Raw genomic sequence first — 13,157 nt, forward strand, 5'->3', positions numbered from 1 at the left:
AGAGATTTTTTCTAAGCATAGTGCGAGCCCAAGGAAGAAGCTGTTAACGGGCAGCAAAGATGGTTAATTTTTGATTTGGTCCAGGCGTCAATTTTTTTGCTGCGAAGGAGTTTTCGCTAAAGGCTAAGTTGAAGCGACAACTGACACAGACGCCCGTTTTGGTACTTCCGAGGCCAGGGATACCATATGAGGTCTACACTGATGCGTCAGGAACCGGATTGGGATGTGTATTGATGCAGGAGGGTAAGGTCATTGCATATGCATCACGCCAGTTGAGGCCTCACGAGGTCAACTATCCTACGCATGATTTGGAGTTAGCAGGAGTCGTTTTTGCATTAAAGATCTGGAGGTCATATTTGTATGGAGAGAAGGTGAAGATTTTCACAGACCACCAGAGTCTGAAGTACATATTTTACTCAGACGGATTTGAATTTGAGGCAGCGTAGATGGATGGAGTTGTTAGCAGACTACAACTTGGAGATTACTTATTATCCGGGAAAAGCTAATCAGGTGGCAGATGCTTTGAGTAGGCGCAGAAGCGATGTTTCAGGAACCAAAGAGGTTCGTGAGCTTACTGGGATGCTCTCTAGCCTCAGATTGTGTGCTACTACTGTGGACGAAGACACCGTTTGTCTCGAGGCTGTAGAGCAGGCAGATTTGCTGAGTAAAATACGCAAAGCTCAGGATGCTGATGAGGCTTTGTGTAAGCAGATCGAGATTGAGAGTATTGGATATCATACAGCTTCGAGTGGGATGTTCATGTATCGGAACAGGGTTTGTGTGCCTAATGACGAGTTGTTAAAAAAGGAAATCTTGCAGCAGGCACACCACTCGCGTTTCTCTATCCATCCAGAAAACACCAAGATGTACAAGGATCTCAGCGTTATTATCATTGCCCTGGCATGAAGAGGGATGTTGCTTCATTTATATCGCAGTGTCAGACGTGTCAGATGGTCAAGGCCGAGCATCAGGTGCCTAGCGGGTTATTGCAGAACCTGCCATTGCCAGAGTGGAAATGGGACATGGTAACTATGGATTTTGTGACGGGGTTGCCGACGACCTTAGGAGGAAAGAATGCAATATGGGTAATCGTGGATAGACTTACCAAGTCAGCCCATTTTCTAGCTATTAAGAAGACGGACAGAGCTGATCAGTTAGCACAGACTTACATCAGCGAGATTGTGAGATTGCATGGAATTCCTGTCAGCATTGTATCAGATCGAGATACAAAGTTTACGTCCGAATTTTGGAGAGCCTTCCAGAAGGCGCTTGGGACGAAAGTGCATATGAGTACGGCTTATCACCCGCAGACAGACGGTCAATCAGAGAGGACTATTCAGACCTTAGAGGATATGCTCAGGGCTTGCGTCTTAGATTGGGAGGGTAGTTAGGTGAAGTATCTACCTCTAGCCGAGTTTGCCTACAACAACAGCTATCATTCGAGTATTGGGATGGCACCATATGAGGCTCTATATGGTAGGCCTTGTCGCACACCACTTTGTTGGACAGAAGTGGGGGAGCGGCGTGAGATAGAACCAGCTATGGTTCAAGAGACGGTAGAGCAAGTTGAGATGCTCAAGGTTCGGCTTAAGGAAGCCCATGACCGTCAGAAGAGTTATGCAGATAAGCGGCGTAAGGATTTGGAGTTCCAGGTTGGCGACCTTGTATACCTGAAAATGAGGACATTTCAAGGAGGATCTAAGACTCGGAAGCTGAACAAGCTTAAACCAAGATATATGAGACCATACCCGATTTTGGAGCGAATTGGAGCAGTTGCTTACCGATTGGATTTATCGGAAGAGTTATCAGACTTCCATGACGTGTTTCATGTTTCGGTTTTAAGGAAAGTCGTGAGAGAACCAGAGCTCATTTTGCAACAGCCGCCCAGTGACCTTGATAGAAATTTGCGTGCGCCGTGTCAGCCAGTGGAGATATTGGATCGCCAAGTGAGAGCAGATAATGGTATGATGACCATGTTGGTCAAAGTTCGTTGGGAGAGAAACGGGATTCTGGAGGAGACCTGGGAGTCTGAGCCGCACATGAGGATTGATTATCCAGAACTTTTTCGGGATGATGTTGGGCAGTAAGTTCTTGACTCGAATTCGGGACGAATTCCTTATTAGTGGGGGAGAAACTGTCACGACCTAACTTCTCCACTCCACCAACTCCACCCATTAACACATCTATTAAACCCACCTTCTCCACTATGTCACCTGCAATTAAAATAAAAAAAAAATCAGAGAGAAGAGAAGAGTAGAGAAGAGAAGGGAAGAGAAAAGAAGAGAAGGGGAGGTGAGAAGAAGGATTCGGAGAGGTTGAGGTCGTCACCGGAGTTCGTTATAGCCTCTGCACCCCGTGACCGTGTTGAGCTCGCCACCACCGTTAATCGCAGGTAACCACCGCGAAAATCCCATGATTTAAGTTCAGTTTCGGTTCCAGTTAGTAAATCGCCCATAACTTCCTAACCGTTGAGAATTTCGTGCCTTCAAGACCATCATCGTGTTCCTCTCGTCAAGACGAAGCCATAGACACCAACCGCACCGCGATTGGAGCCCGTACGAGCCCTCACGCGCCTCCAGAAGATCACCCTGCGCGCCGCGCGTGAAACTCACGCGCCGCCGCCGCTACCGCAGCTCCGCCGTCCTCCGCCGTCGCCGCCGGCCAACTCTCCGGTCAGACGCCGCCGCCGCCGGTGACCGACACCGGTGACTCGGTCAACTCGGCCGAGTCAACTCAGCGAGTCAACTCGGTTGACTCGGTTAACCGGTTGGTTAGCCGGTTTAAATTGATTTCAATTCGGTTAGGTTAAACCGGTCGGTTAAAATCAATTGGAAATCGGTTAAGATAAACCGGATTAATTAATTAATTAAATAATTAATGAAATAATTGATCTTTGACCAGCGGGTTGACTTTCCCGTAAATACCCGTTTTAAAACCGTTCGAAAGGCGTTTTGACTCGGAATTTCGATCTGATTTCAGATTTGGAGTCCATTTGAGCAGTTGGAGTTCATAGATACCACTCCTCTTCCTTGCTAAGGTGAGTGTCTATTCCGAACTTCTCGTTCACGGCTTAGGATTCTGAATAAATATAATTTATTTCTAATATGTTCCGTCTGCTTGAATCGAGTATGTCATTGCTTGTTTGGTTATTAGGTTCTTTGCTTAAACCGGAACTATGGTGGTAGATGGTTCAACAATGATTGATTCACTTGATATAATTCTTAGTTATGGATATGTTTGGGGCGGCTACAGGAAGGTGTTCCTGTATGTCAGATTGTTTGTAAGGGTACGGCCAGATTCAGTCGACCGTCTGGACCGTATTCTGGAGAGGTCGATAAATCGTCTAACGGCGGTGTTACCAAGCACTTAGGTCGGCGTGTTTCATTTGGCCTGTTAGTGGGCAGCGAGTGTACACCTCGCTAGGACCATTGTTTGTTGCTTGGGTACTTTAGGTACCGTGTTTGACATGTATTAGATTTAAATTATAATTATTCGAAATGTTATGTCCGTGTTCCCGGACTTCGGGATAGCATCCCATACCTCATTGGGCGATTCCCCTGTCGCTCACCCCTCACTCTTTCCCCCTTTTAGGTGAGATCAATGAGCAGGAGTGATCCTATCAGACTTGGGCTTCTTGGTGCTATTTGGGGCTTTTGGGCTTTTACTACTATCGGGCTTTGGACTTCTATCACTCTTTTCGTTTTATCGCTTTTGGGCATTTGAGCTGCTATCTATCGCTTATGTTTATTTCTCATTTCAAACTTTTGGTTTATGTCGTATTTTATATTTCGGATGTTATCGTTATCGGGCCTTTTGGCCTTATGCTATCGTATTGACTTTTATATTATGATGGAGATTATTATTATTATTTGAGTTATATTATTATTTTATTTCCGCTTTTATTTATTATTATATCTCGAAAGTGACGGGTGTCACAGAAACCTTCGTTCTCTTTTCCCTCTCTGTTTCGCTCTATCAATCTTGGAGGGTTTTATAATGAATGGTTTTGGGAAACGGGAAAAAAATTCAAATTAGGTATATAAAAAATACATTACTTTCCAAACTTCATAAGTCCTGATAGTAATATTTTGGGTAAAGATTGTAATTTTTTGGGAAAGATTGTATATAACTTTTTTGACACAAACGGGCTGATTTTATATTATGTCTAAATCGTTATTTCTATTAGGGATGGACAAAAAAACCTGACCCAACCATACCCAAACGGATCCAAACCAAACCAAAATACATGTCTAAATTATTTGGTTCAAGATTTTATCAACTCAAATGGTTTGGTTTGGTTTTAAACCGAACCGAACCGGAAAACTGACTTAAAAAAAATTAGATTAATTAAATATACTAATATATTAAAATTTAATATATTTAACCATTTAACCTAAACAATTAAACATAATTTTTTTACATTTTACTTTTAAATAAGTAGAATAAACACAACCAAAAAAATAAAAGAATATGAATCTCATACATTAACATCAAAACTGAAAATTACTTATGATATTTATATTATGTCTGAAGATAACAATATAAATTTATTGAATTACATATTTTACATTTTTATTGTGATGTTTGGCTTAAAATATGAAGAATTATGTGATTTAAGTGTCAAATGATGATTTGTTTATGTTTTATAAATTATATTTTTGTAACTGAAGTAGAAGAAAACAAAAAAATCAACTCGATTGAACTAAACAAACACAAAGAAAACCAAATTAAACCAACCTAAACACAAACCAAAATAAAACCGAACCGAACCAAACCAAGCATAAATCAAACCAAACTAATTTGGGTTTACTTTGGTTAAAATTTTCATAGATCGAAATAAACCAAACCAAACCGAACCCATAATTAAACCGAAATGCCCACCCCTAATTTCTATGGATTCTCTTCTTTATTTTTATCATTATTTTCATTCAATTGTTTGTTGTAAACAGATTCAACTTCAAAATTCTGTTAAAGAAAAGTGAAATGAATCCATGATTGGGGAATTATGAAGAATATCTACATAATTATGAGAGGTTTAATTAATTAGAGATAAGGAGTATGAACTAAACAAAACACATAGTTGAGCTAATTCTTGCACAAATCCATTAGTTTTTATACAAACTTAACAAATCATCTGCCAACTCGACGCAGATGGAAAGCACGTCCTCTTTGCATATGTTCCCAAATCCAATAGGCATGGGACATCTTGGCCACTGATGGAACATTCCAAAGACCACTTCGAATCGCTGCCAATATAATATAGTGATCATAGTGGATTCCAACATCTCTATCGGTTGTCACTAGTAACATAGGTTGATGTGGGAAATCATGAGTATAGCTCATCATTGATTTCACAATCCTCTTATCAGTGTACTATTTTCGTCTGGTGGAAATATCACGAGGTTCAGTACTTTCTCTGAATTCCTCTTCGAACCAAATGCCTCATTTGATATCATCTCTTTATAGTTAGGTTTTGCTTGTCGATGGTCTCTTGATTGATAAGTTTGTTGCTTTAGCTTTTGTTATTGTCTTTAGATTTTATTTCTGTCCTTCAGATTTTTTTCCATTTCAGCTTTTTGTTATCACGGTAATTATGTCAAATTTTTTAAAATTGTAATGAATTTCACATTTTTACCAAAGAAAAAAACAATGATGATTTGTTCCGATAGAGATCCACGTGTAAACAAAGCAACATAAGACATAACAACAAAGGACATACTACTGCGACTTGTACCACTTTCAATCCAGGTTTGATCATAAAGTAGTGCTAGTTTAGTGCAGTTCGGTAATGTACTAGACAAATTCCAGGGTAGTGTTGTATATTACGGTATGTGTGTCTAATCAGAGTTTGAGGCTCATAGACTTAACAATTATATCTGAAGTTTGAAGGTTGAAGTTTGAAAGAGTTGGTTTTCATTTCCTTGAATAATGTTGCTTTTGTTTGGTTTTCTTTTGGATCATGAATATTTCTTGGTATTCATTTCAACAGTGCTAATCTTTATTTGGTTTCAATTTTAATAAAGTTTTAATGCTGTTTTTACGTTTGTGTCTGATTTACAAGTTTTGTTCTGTATTTTTGTGTCTGATTTTAGTAAATAGAGGTTCTTTTAGCACATGATCTTTTGGTTAGCCATGATCTTTTGTTTAACGTATATGACAATCACTGATACATACAGATGCTGAGTACATTCAGATAAGTGTTCCTTACTTGAATACAGTAGTAAGTATTTTAAGGGTCTAACCAAGTACAAATTAGTGTTTTAGAATCTGAAACCCGATTAAAATCTGAAACCCGAAATCATATTGGGTTCAACCGGTTCTTGGGCATGTTATCAAACCCAAACCGAGACCAATCCAATTTTTATAATATTCGAATGAAGCTGATTTTTGTAAACCCAAAAATCCAAAGCTCAAACGTATCCGAGCCGAAACCTGATCGGAACCCGAATGCACATCCCTAATTACAAACAAACAAAAAAAAAGCTAAAGAACTTAAAATTGGACAAACTTAGCATTCTTCATACCAAAAAACTACACTACACTATCGAAATCACTTGTAAGTTTTTGCCAAAATTTATTAAAGAAGTACATTAATTGAAAGCTAAATATGAATAATTAATGAAGCATAAATAAATTGATCAAACGGAAAATATACATTATCAATCGCAGTCTTTAAAACAGTTATTAACTCCAAACCGGAAAGAAGATTTCGATCAAATAGAAATGTCAATCGCAAATTAAGAATATAGACGTAAAAGAAACAGAACATCAAACTTCCTTCATCCTCCACCAAATTCCATCATTCTCATCATCAGCTTGGGGGGGTGAGAAGGTGATAATTTCTGCTATAAGAAAAAGACCAAAAACAAATCAGAATTCAAACCGGTTCAGTTAAACCGGATACCGCAGCTTTTCACTGTCACCTTAAATCATGTTGTAACGTGGGTTTCAGTGGATAAACCGTCGGTGCTGGTTTCCAAAAGATCTGAAAGAGTGATGCCCTGCCTGAGAATTAAAATCGAAACTGAATTCGAAGGCATGCATCAAAATAAAAATCTAGCGGGAACCTCACGTAGCCATTTGTTGTCGATATCTGCAGCAAAGAAATGAGAGATAGACATGTTTTCACCAACTCTCTGTTTCTCTTATCCACTCTTGCTTCGGCCAAATTACAAGAACGCTAAAGAGACAGATAAAGTAGAAACAAATGTCCAAATCGCTGTGTCATCGTCAAAAAACGCTAAAGAGACAGATGAAGGTTTTGAAAGAGAGCATCGGAACTGTGGCGTCGTTGTTGCCCGGTGAGGGAAACAGAGACGGTGGTGGGTTGTCTCTATCAAGGACTAATCAAGTGGCGGCCAGTGACGTTACCGCTGTTGCTGTAGTTCGCCATCTGAATTTTCGCCGGAATACCAGAAACCAGGGGTGGTTTTCTGATAATTGTGAGGACAAAGTTGAGTGGATAAAGGTAGGAATTTTCTTCCTGCTTTGATTATAACAGACTGAGACTTTTGAATTTTAATAACAGACTGATTTGTAATAGATGTCTATGATTTGTTACAACTTTTTTTAATGTATATATCAGCAGCTAAGATTTAACACATATGTTACGTCCATATGTAGTCTACCAAAGAGAGTAATTTGCCGTGTATATTATTTTTTGATTATTCCACTAAAAGGAAAACAATCAATCGTTGCCATGTAAACATTGGAAGTACAAAAATGATGGCAAGATATCGAACCACAGGACAAACGTTATTTGAGTTTTTTTTTTCTAAGGCTAAAAGCATTATTTTGTACCTATAATGAAAGCTAAAACACTAGAAAGAAAGTCATCAGTTCTGAGCTGGTTGATTTACACTACTTGTCTCTTGGCCGTTGCTGGGTTTGGTCAGATGGAACACGTGTATTGTATTCTTGGTCCAGAGATGATGCTAATAAGTCAGCTCCGATTCTTTCAAAGTAAGCCTCCCGTTCCTGTTGGCTACGAGGCGGGTTGGCTCTGTAACTATCTTCTCCTTGCACACGCCACTCAAATAGGCTTCTACCCTGAGAGATAAAAAAAACCACGAACCAAGAATTAGAAGAAACACAACAAAAGCGTTACCCTACATGACAAGTCATCTTAGTTGGTATATAGATATACCAAAACCCTAAGAGAGATTTGATGGGATTTCACACCTGAATTGATGGCATGTGAATTCTTGAGACATCTTCATACCCCAACCTCGAGTTTGAACCATTACCACTCGACATGTCACGACCGTAGTAATCAGAACCGTGAGATGAAGGAACTCTAGAGGTTCTTGACGGCAAGATAGGTCTTGAGATATCTTCATACCCCAACCTCGAGTTCGCAGCGTTACCACTCGTCATGTCAAAACCGTAATCAGTACCGTGAGAGGAAGGACTAGTAGAGGTACCACCACTCGAGTTTGATGGCAAATGATTTCTTGAGACATCTTCATACCCAAACCTTGAGTTGCCACTCAACATGCCACCACCGTAAGCAGAATCGTGATAAGTAGGAACACTAGAGGTAGCTGACAGAGGCAAGGTACTGTTTCTGTACGGAGCAAACACTGAATTCAGAGACTCATAAATGGAAGTGCCGTCCTGTTCTGGCCAGGTGTGAGGAGAGCTCATCATCATATGACCATGATGCGCCAAAGTGTTGATGTTACTACCACCACCACGTTGCTGAAATGGTGCTGATGATGGCATGTTGTATCTCTCGTTCTGTGCTTGGCGCCACAAGTAAGGAGAGTTCATCACATTACCATACTGCTCTAAAGGAACCTGACCCAGTGAGTTATAGCGGTTCATGGCTTGTTGATTATTAATATGTGGTTCAGAGATAGGATAGGTTCCAAATCCCTGCAAAATTTAAAAAATCAAACCAAAATATGATTCAGACAAGTCGTTTTTTAAGGATGGAAAAAAAAAGATTTGATGCTTTATGAGAGGAAAAAAAAAGAGTTTACATCGGTGGACATGGAAGTCATTGTAGCCATTGGAAAAGCTGAGTGTTGAGGATTTCTAGTAGCACCAGACTTAGTAGATGAGTTAAAGATTGGATTATTAGTAGCATCTGGCTTCAAGGGAGAATCAGCCTTGAGAGGAGCTTTAGTTACATTCTGTTTTGGTGGTGCATGTAAACCCCTCAAAACTTCAGCCATTGGTGGCCCAATAGCAGATATCATCCTAGTTTCTTGTCTCTTAGGTTTAACGTTTGGTAATAAAGGCCTGCAAAAGACACAATGAATGTCACAAAGCGAGATGCAGATATTGTTCAATGGACACAACAAGTACCACAACTCCAGGAAGATAGATACCTAGAAGATGGCACGGACAAGGGACGAGTCGAGGTAATTGGTACACTCCTGGCTTCACCGTTTGTTATAGCACTGCTAAGACAAGGATAGAACAAAGAATGTCAGAAAAAAAACAGCCATGGTTCACTGGCCAGAAGTACAGCAACTACTACAAGAAGATTTTGATACCTAGAAGATGGCACAGGCAAAGAAGGAGCTGCTTCATTGGAGCTAATTGGCACACTCCTGGTTACACCATTTGTAACATCACTGCATGGACAAAGGAATGTAGTTACAAGCGAGAAACAGCCATTGTTCGCTGGCAAGAGGTACCACAACTCCAGGAAGATAGATACCTAGAAGATGGCACGGACAAGGGAGGAACTGCTTCGCTGGAACTAATTGGCACAGTCCTGGTTTCACCAACATCACTGCAAAGATAAGGATAGAGCAAGGAATGTTATAACAAGCTTGAAACAGCCATTGTTCACTGGCCAGAAGTAAAAACAACTTCAAACAGATTGATACCTAGATGATGGCACAGGCAAGGAAGGAGCTGCTTCATTCGAACTAGTTGGCACACTCCTGGTTTCGCCATTTGTTAGATCACTGCAAGAAAAGCTCACAAAAAAAATGAAACTTTAATTGACAAACTTAAAACATGTGACAAGAAACTAGCAGAGAAGGACACTAAACGAACCTTTGACTTGGAACAATTGGAACAAGGCTACTAGATGATGAATCAGGTAACTGAGTACTGGCTCCTTGCTCATTACTCCTCTCTGAACCACACGCACATTGTCAGAAAACATACTTGATGGACAAGAAATCCCAAAGCAAAGATAACTTTTCTAATTAAGGATGTTGAACACAAAAAACAGAGCGATATTGCAGAGACTGTACAATATCAATGCAGAAGAAGCAATTCTTATTAAGAAACAATACAGAAGAAGAAGAAGAAGAAGAAGAAGAAGACAACTGTTCTTTAGGGTCTTTCCAGAAATAGATAAAATAGCTGTTGAGTTAACCCAAGCAAGGAAAAGATTGCCATGTCGACATCTCGTTACTCTGTTTCCTTTCATCTTCTCGCTATACTTTCGATCAAAGCAAGTGCTAAAGCGTAAAAACGAGAAAGGAAAGGAAGAAACTTTTGGAGAGAAACACCTTGCTGAGAAAGAAGACGATCGATGGCGAAGTTTTGGTTCATATTGCATTCTAGAAGCGCTGCACGGATCTCTTGTTCGGAGTGTTCCCTGAATATTTCCTGCAACCTCTGAACCGCCTTCGCCATGGCTACCTCCGCCGCGTTTACGTCGTTGGCTACGTCTTTCGCGCGCTTTTTGCTCGCTTTCGATTTTCCCATTTTCTTTCACAGTCGCGATTCTACACGCAAAAGAACGAACAAAAAGGATTCTCTCTCTCTCTCTCTCGCTGGCTTCGAGTATCAAGAAACCTTCTTTCTCTTTTCCCTCTCTCTCTCTCTCTCTTTCAATCTTTGGCCTTTTTTATACTGAACGGTTTTGTGAAACAGGAAAATAATATATTCAAATTAAGTATATAGAAGACGCTACTTTCTAAACTTTATTGAACAAATTATCGACATTCAACTTCAACTTCAACTTCATTCCATTTTTGGTAAATATTTTAAATTTTGAAACTTTATATTTTTAAATCTAATACATTAAAGTTTGAGGACATATTTGCAAATACTTCTAAATACTGGTGGTAAAACTGTAAGGGCTGATTAGTAATTTCCTTTTAAAACACTCCCAAATTTTTGAAGTGTCAGAAGAAAAGAAACGTTTTGCCTGCTGCAAATTAAGTTTCGGGTTGATTGTAACAATGGTGAAACGCAGCCGCCAAAATGTGGGTGTGTTCAGTACAAACAAAACAATACGGGCGTAAATTAATTTATAGCTAACATCAAGGACTAACTAATTCATGCAGGCACATAATTTCACGGTTACCATGTGAGATCCTTGCATCTTTTTTCTGCTTAAAAGATCCTTGCATCTTTTATCAAGTACAAACCCTTTCTGAGTTCTAGTAATCCCACTAAAGTTTTGGAGATCAATAATAGTAGAAAAAATCCCTGTAAAGACTTAATTTTATATGAATGTCAGTCTAAGAAAACTAGTCCATGATCCATGGGATTGCTTGACTAGTTGTAGTTTCACAAGATTTTGTGTTAAAGGCTCTCACCATAGAACATATAAGCGGAAAGCCCAACCTTTTTTTCTTCTTTACATAAGACAAGTTTTCTGTTCGGTCCTTATTTCTCTTCCTGTTTACTACAGAGATGGGCCTTAGAGTCCCAAGATGACCACCTGATACATTCATGAAGAGTAATACTATTAAGGGATGCAAGTTTCTTCTCTTAAAGACATGAAGTTGGCTTTTTTGCTTGTTACTCCAAACTCTTGTTCATGAAGAAAACTCTGTAATACTATTTCTGTTCTTCACACAATTCATTTCTCAGATTATATCTATGGTTAACATTGTTTTTACTTAACCAAAATCTCAAAAACTTGAAAAGATATTAAAGTTGTATTGCAACATTTTGCTCTGAATCCAGCTAGAGCCAACTTCTTTCACCACTCCTTTCTCTCTCATAATCTTCCTAATTAGAGTAACTTCTCTCCATCTATCTCATGGTAAGCATAGAGATTCGACATCACTAGATTGAACAAGGTTATTACTTTCAAGCAAAAGAAGACAATTCCATCACAACAACATCCGCCGATTCTCTTCCCTCTAAGGACAAAGTCTAATAAAAACAAGGAAGTGAATCAGTCGAAACAAGCAATGACTCTTCGAAAATAGCACCATTGACAGCAAGAGAGAGACTAAGAGCAGCTCATGCTCTTAACCAATACACAGAAGCAATACCGAAACAAACAAAACTCAAAGTGGGAAGCCAACTTCTTGATGTGCTTAAAGAGAGTGACAAGAAATCAAAAATATAACCGGGTTTACTAGAAGCACCAACCAACATGCTTGATATGTTTTATCTCCCTGGAAGCGCAAATATACTCGTCATTGCTTTTTCATTTGTGTTGCATTGTGATGTTTTCTCGGGATTTCATCAAAGCAGAGAGAGAGGGTTTTGTCACAAAAAAAAATTTGTGGCAATGTTAGCTCAGATACATACTTGAGAATGTTTATCACTTATCGCAAAGTAAATGATATCAAATTCCTTCCAGGAAAACTAAAATGAAATAGCAAAGAGTAGATGCTTCCTTCGAGTTCCTCTCATATCTTCTTCCACTGCAAAGATAAAGATCCACTATTAGTTATAAACCAGATGAAGCCATGGTATCAGGTATCAGATTCTCGAACTTACTTTCCGATCAATCATCCAGTAGCTTCTATTATTAGGTATGTTAATAGCTTTGGAGATGCCGATGAGTGATGATTATTGCTGGTACAATCGCAAACTGTAAGGCTTGGCAGAAACCAAATTTCTCAATGACTAGAGACACAAGTGTTGTCAATCCCCACAAGATGGATAGTTCGTAGATGAAGCGAATGCCATGTTTGCCTTCAAGAAAAGAGAAAACAGATTGCGTAAGGTTCAATTAAAAAACTAACACAAAATAAACTAAATTTTACCAGAGAGATGAAATCTTCCTCTTCAGAAGCACAAATGAAGATATGACTGAGAAAGTAGTTGCGATCGTAATTCTTCAAAGCCGCATCCACTATAGTGATTATGACAATCAAGTTTGGAATTGAATAGAGGTTCAATACAATCATGTGACTGAAAAACATTGTAGTGATGAATGAGATAGCCAACTTTGAGACAACTGAGATCTAAGGCTAAATTTTCAAAACCTTTCAGAG

General features: G+C 39.2%; 2 protein-coding genes across 5 annotated transcripts; one reads left to right on the forward strand and one right to left on the reverse strand.

The window, feature by feature from the left end:
• The first annotated feature begins 875 nt into the window (after window positions 1–875).
• LOC125604263 lies at window positions 876–3,868 on the forward strand. Of its 3 annotated transcripts, none has more exons than XR_007336086.1 (3): window positions 876–2,392; window positions 2,980–3,037; window positions 3,592–3,868. XR_007336086.1 is itself a non-coding variant. In XM_048774724.1 (2 exons), the coding sequence occupies exon 1, from the start codon at window positions 1,452–1,454 to the stop codon at window positions 2,085–2,087; it is 636 nt and encodes a 211-aa protein (XP_048630681.1). In that variant the 5' UTR covers window positions 876–1,451; the 3' UTR covers window positions 2,088–2,392; window positions 2,491–2,601. The 3 variants fall into 3 exon arrangements, 1 of the variants encoding a protein (XP_048630681.1); XR_007336087.1 differs by lacking the exon at window positions 876–2,392 and adding an exon at window positions 2,714–2,766; XM_048774724.1 differs by lacking the exons at window positions 2,980–3,037; window positions 3,592–3,868 and adding an exon at window positions 2,491–2,601.
• Window positions 3,869–7,640: 3,772 nt separating this feature from the next.
• LOC106407947 (flocculation protein FLO11-like) lies at window positions 7,641–10,831 on the reverse strand. 2 transcript variants are annotated; one of them, XM_022706139.2, is made up of 9 exons: window positions 10,479–10,831; window positions 10,015–10,096; window positions 9,843–9,923; window positions 9,671–9,745; window positions 9,504–9,584; window positions 9,336–9,407; window positions 8,985–9,246; window positions 8,182–8,877; window positions 7,641–8,049 (listed from the first exon to the last, which is right to left on the reverse strand). In XM_022706139.2, exons 1-9 carry the CDS (start codon window positions 10,675–10,677, stop codon window positions 7,861–7,863), a joined length of 1,737 nt encoding a protein of 578 aa, XP_022561860.2. In that variant the 5' UTR covers window positions 10,678–10,831; the 3' UTR covers window positions 7,641–7,860. The 2 variants fall into 2 exon arrangements, with proteins under 2 accessions (XP_022561860.2, XP_022561859.2); XM_022706138.2 differs by having other exon boundaries at window positions 9,336–9,410.
• Window positions 10,832–13,157: the final 2,326 nt, after the last annotated feature.

This window comes from Brassica napus, unplaced genomic scaffold, assembly GCF_020379485.1.
Source record: "Brassica napus cultivar Da-Ae unplaced genomic scaffold, Da-Ae ScsIHWf_4;HRSCAF=7, whole genome shotgun sequence".
Classification (NCBI taxonomy): domain Eukaryota; kingdom Viridiplantae; phylum Streptophyta; class Magnoliopsida; order Brassicales; family Brassicaceae; genus Brassica; species Brassica napus.

Excerpts from the sequence above, each read along its gene's own strand:
- LOC125604263 (XM_048774724.1), top strand. The coding sequence starts at position 1,452 with ATGGCACCATATGAGGCTCTATATGGTAGGCCTTGTCGCACACCACTT.
- LOC106407947 (XM_022706138.2), bottom strand. The coding sequence starts at position 10,677 with ATGGGAAAATCGAAAGCGAGCAAAAAGCGCGCGAAAGACGTAGCCAAC. Across the intron at positions 10,097-10,478 it reads TCGTCTTCTTTCTCAGCAAG|AGAGGAGTAATGAGCAAGGA; the intron begins GTGTTTCTCTCC and ends CGTGTGGTTCAG. Across the intron at positions 9,411-9,503 it reads TTGCCTGTGCCATCTTCTAG|CAGTGCTATAACAAACGGTG; the intron begins GTATCAAAATCT and ends TCCTTGTCTTAG.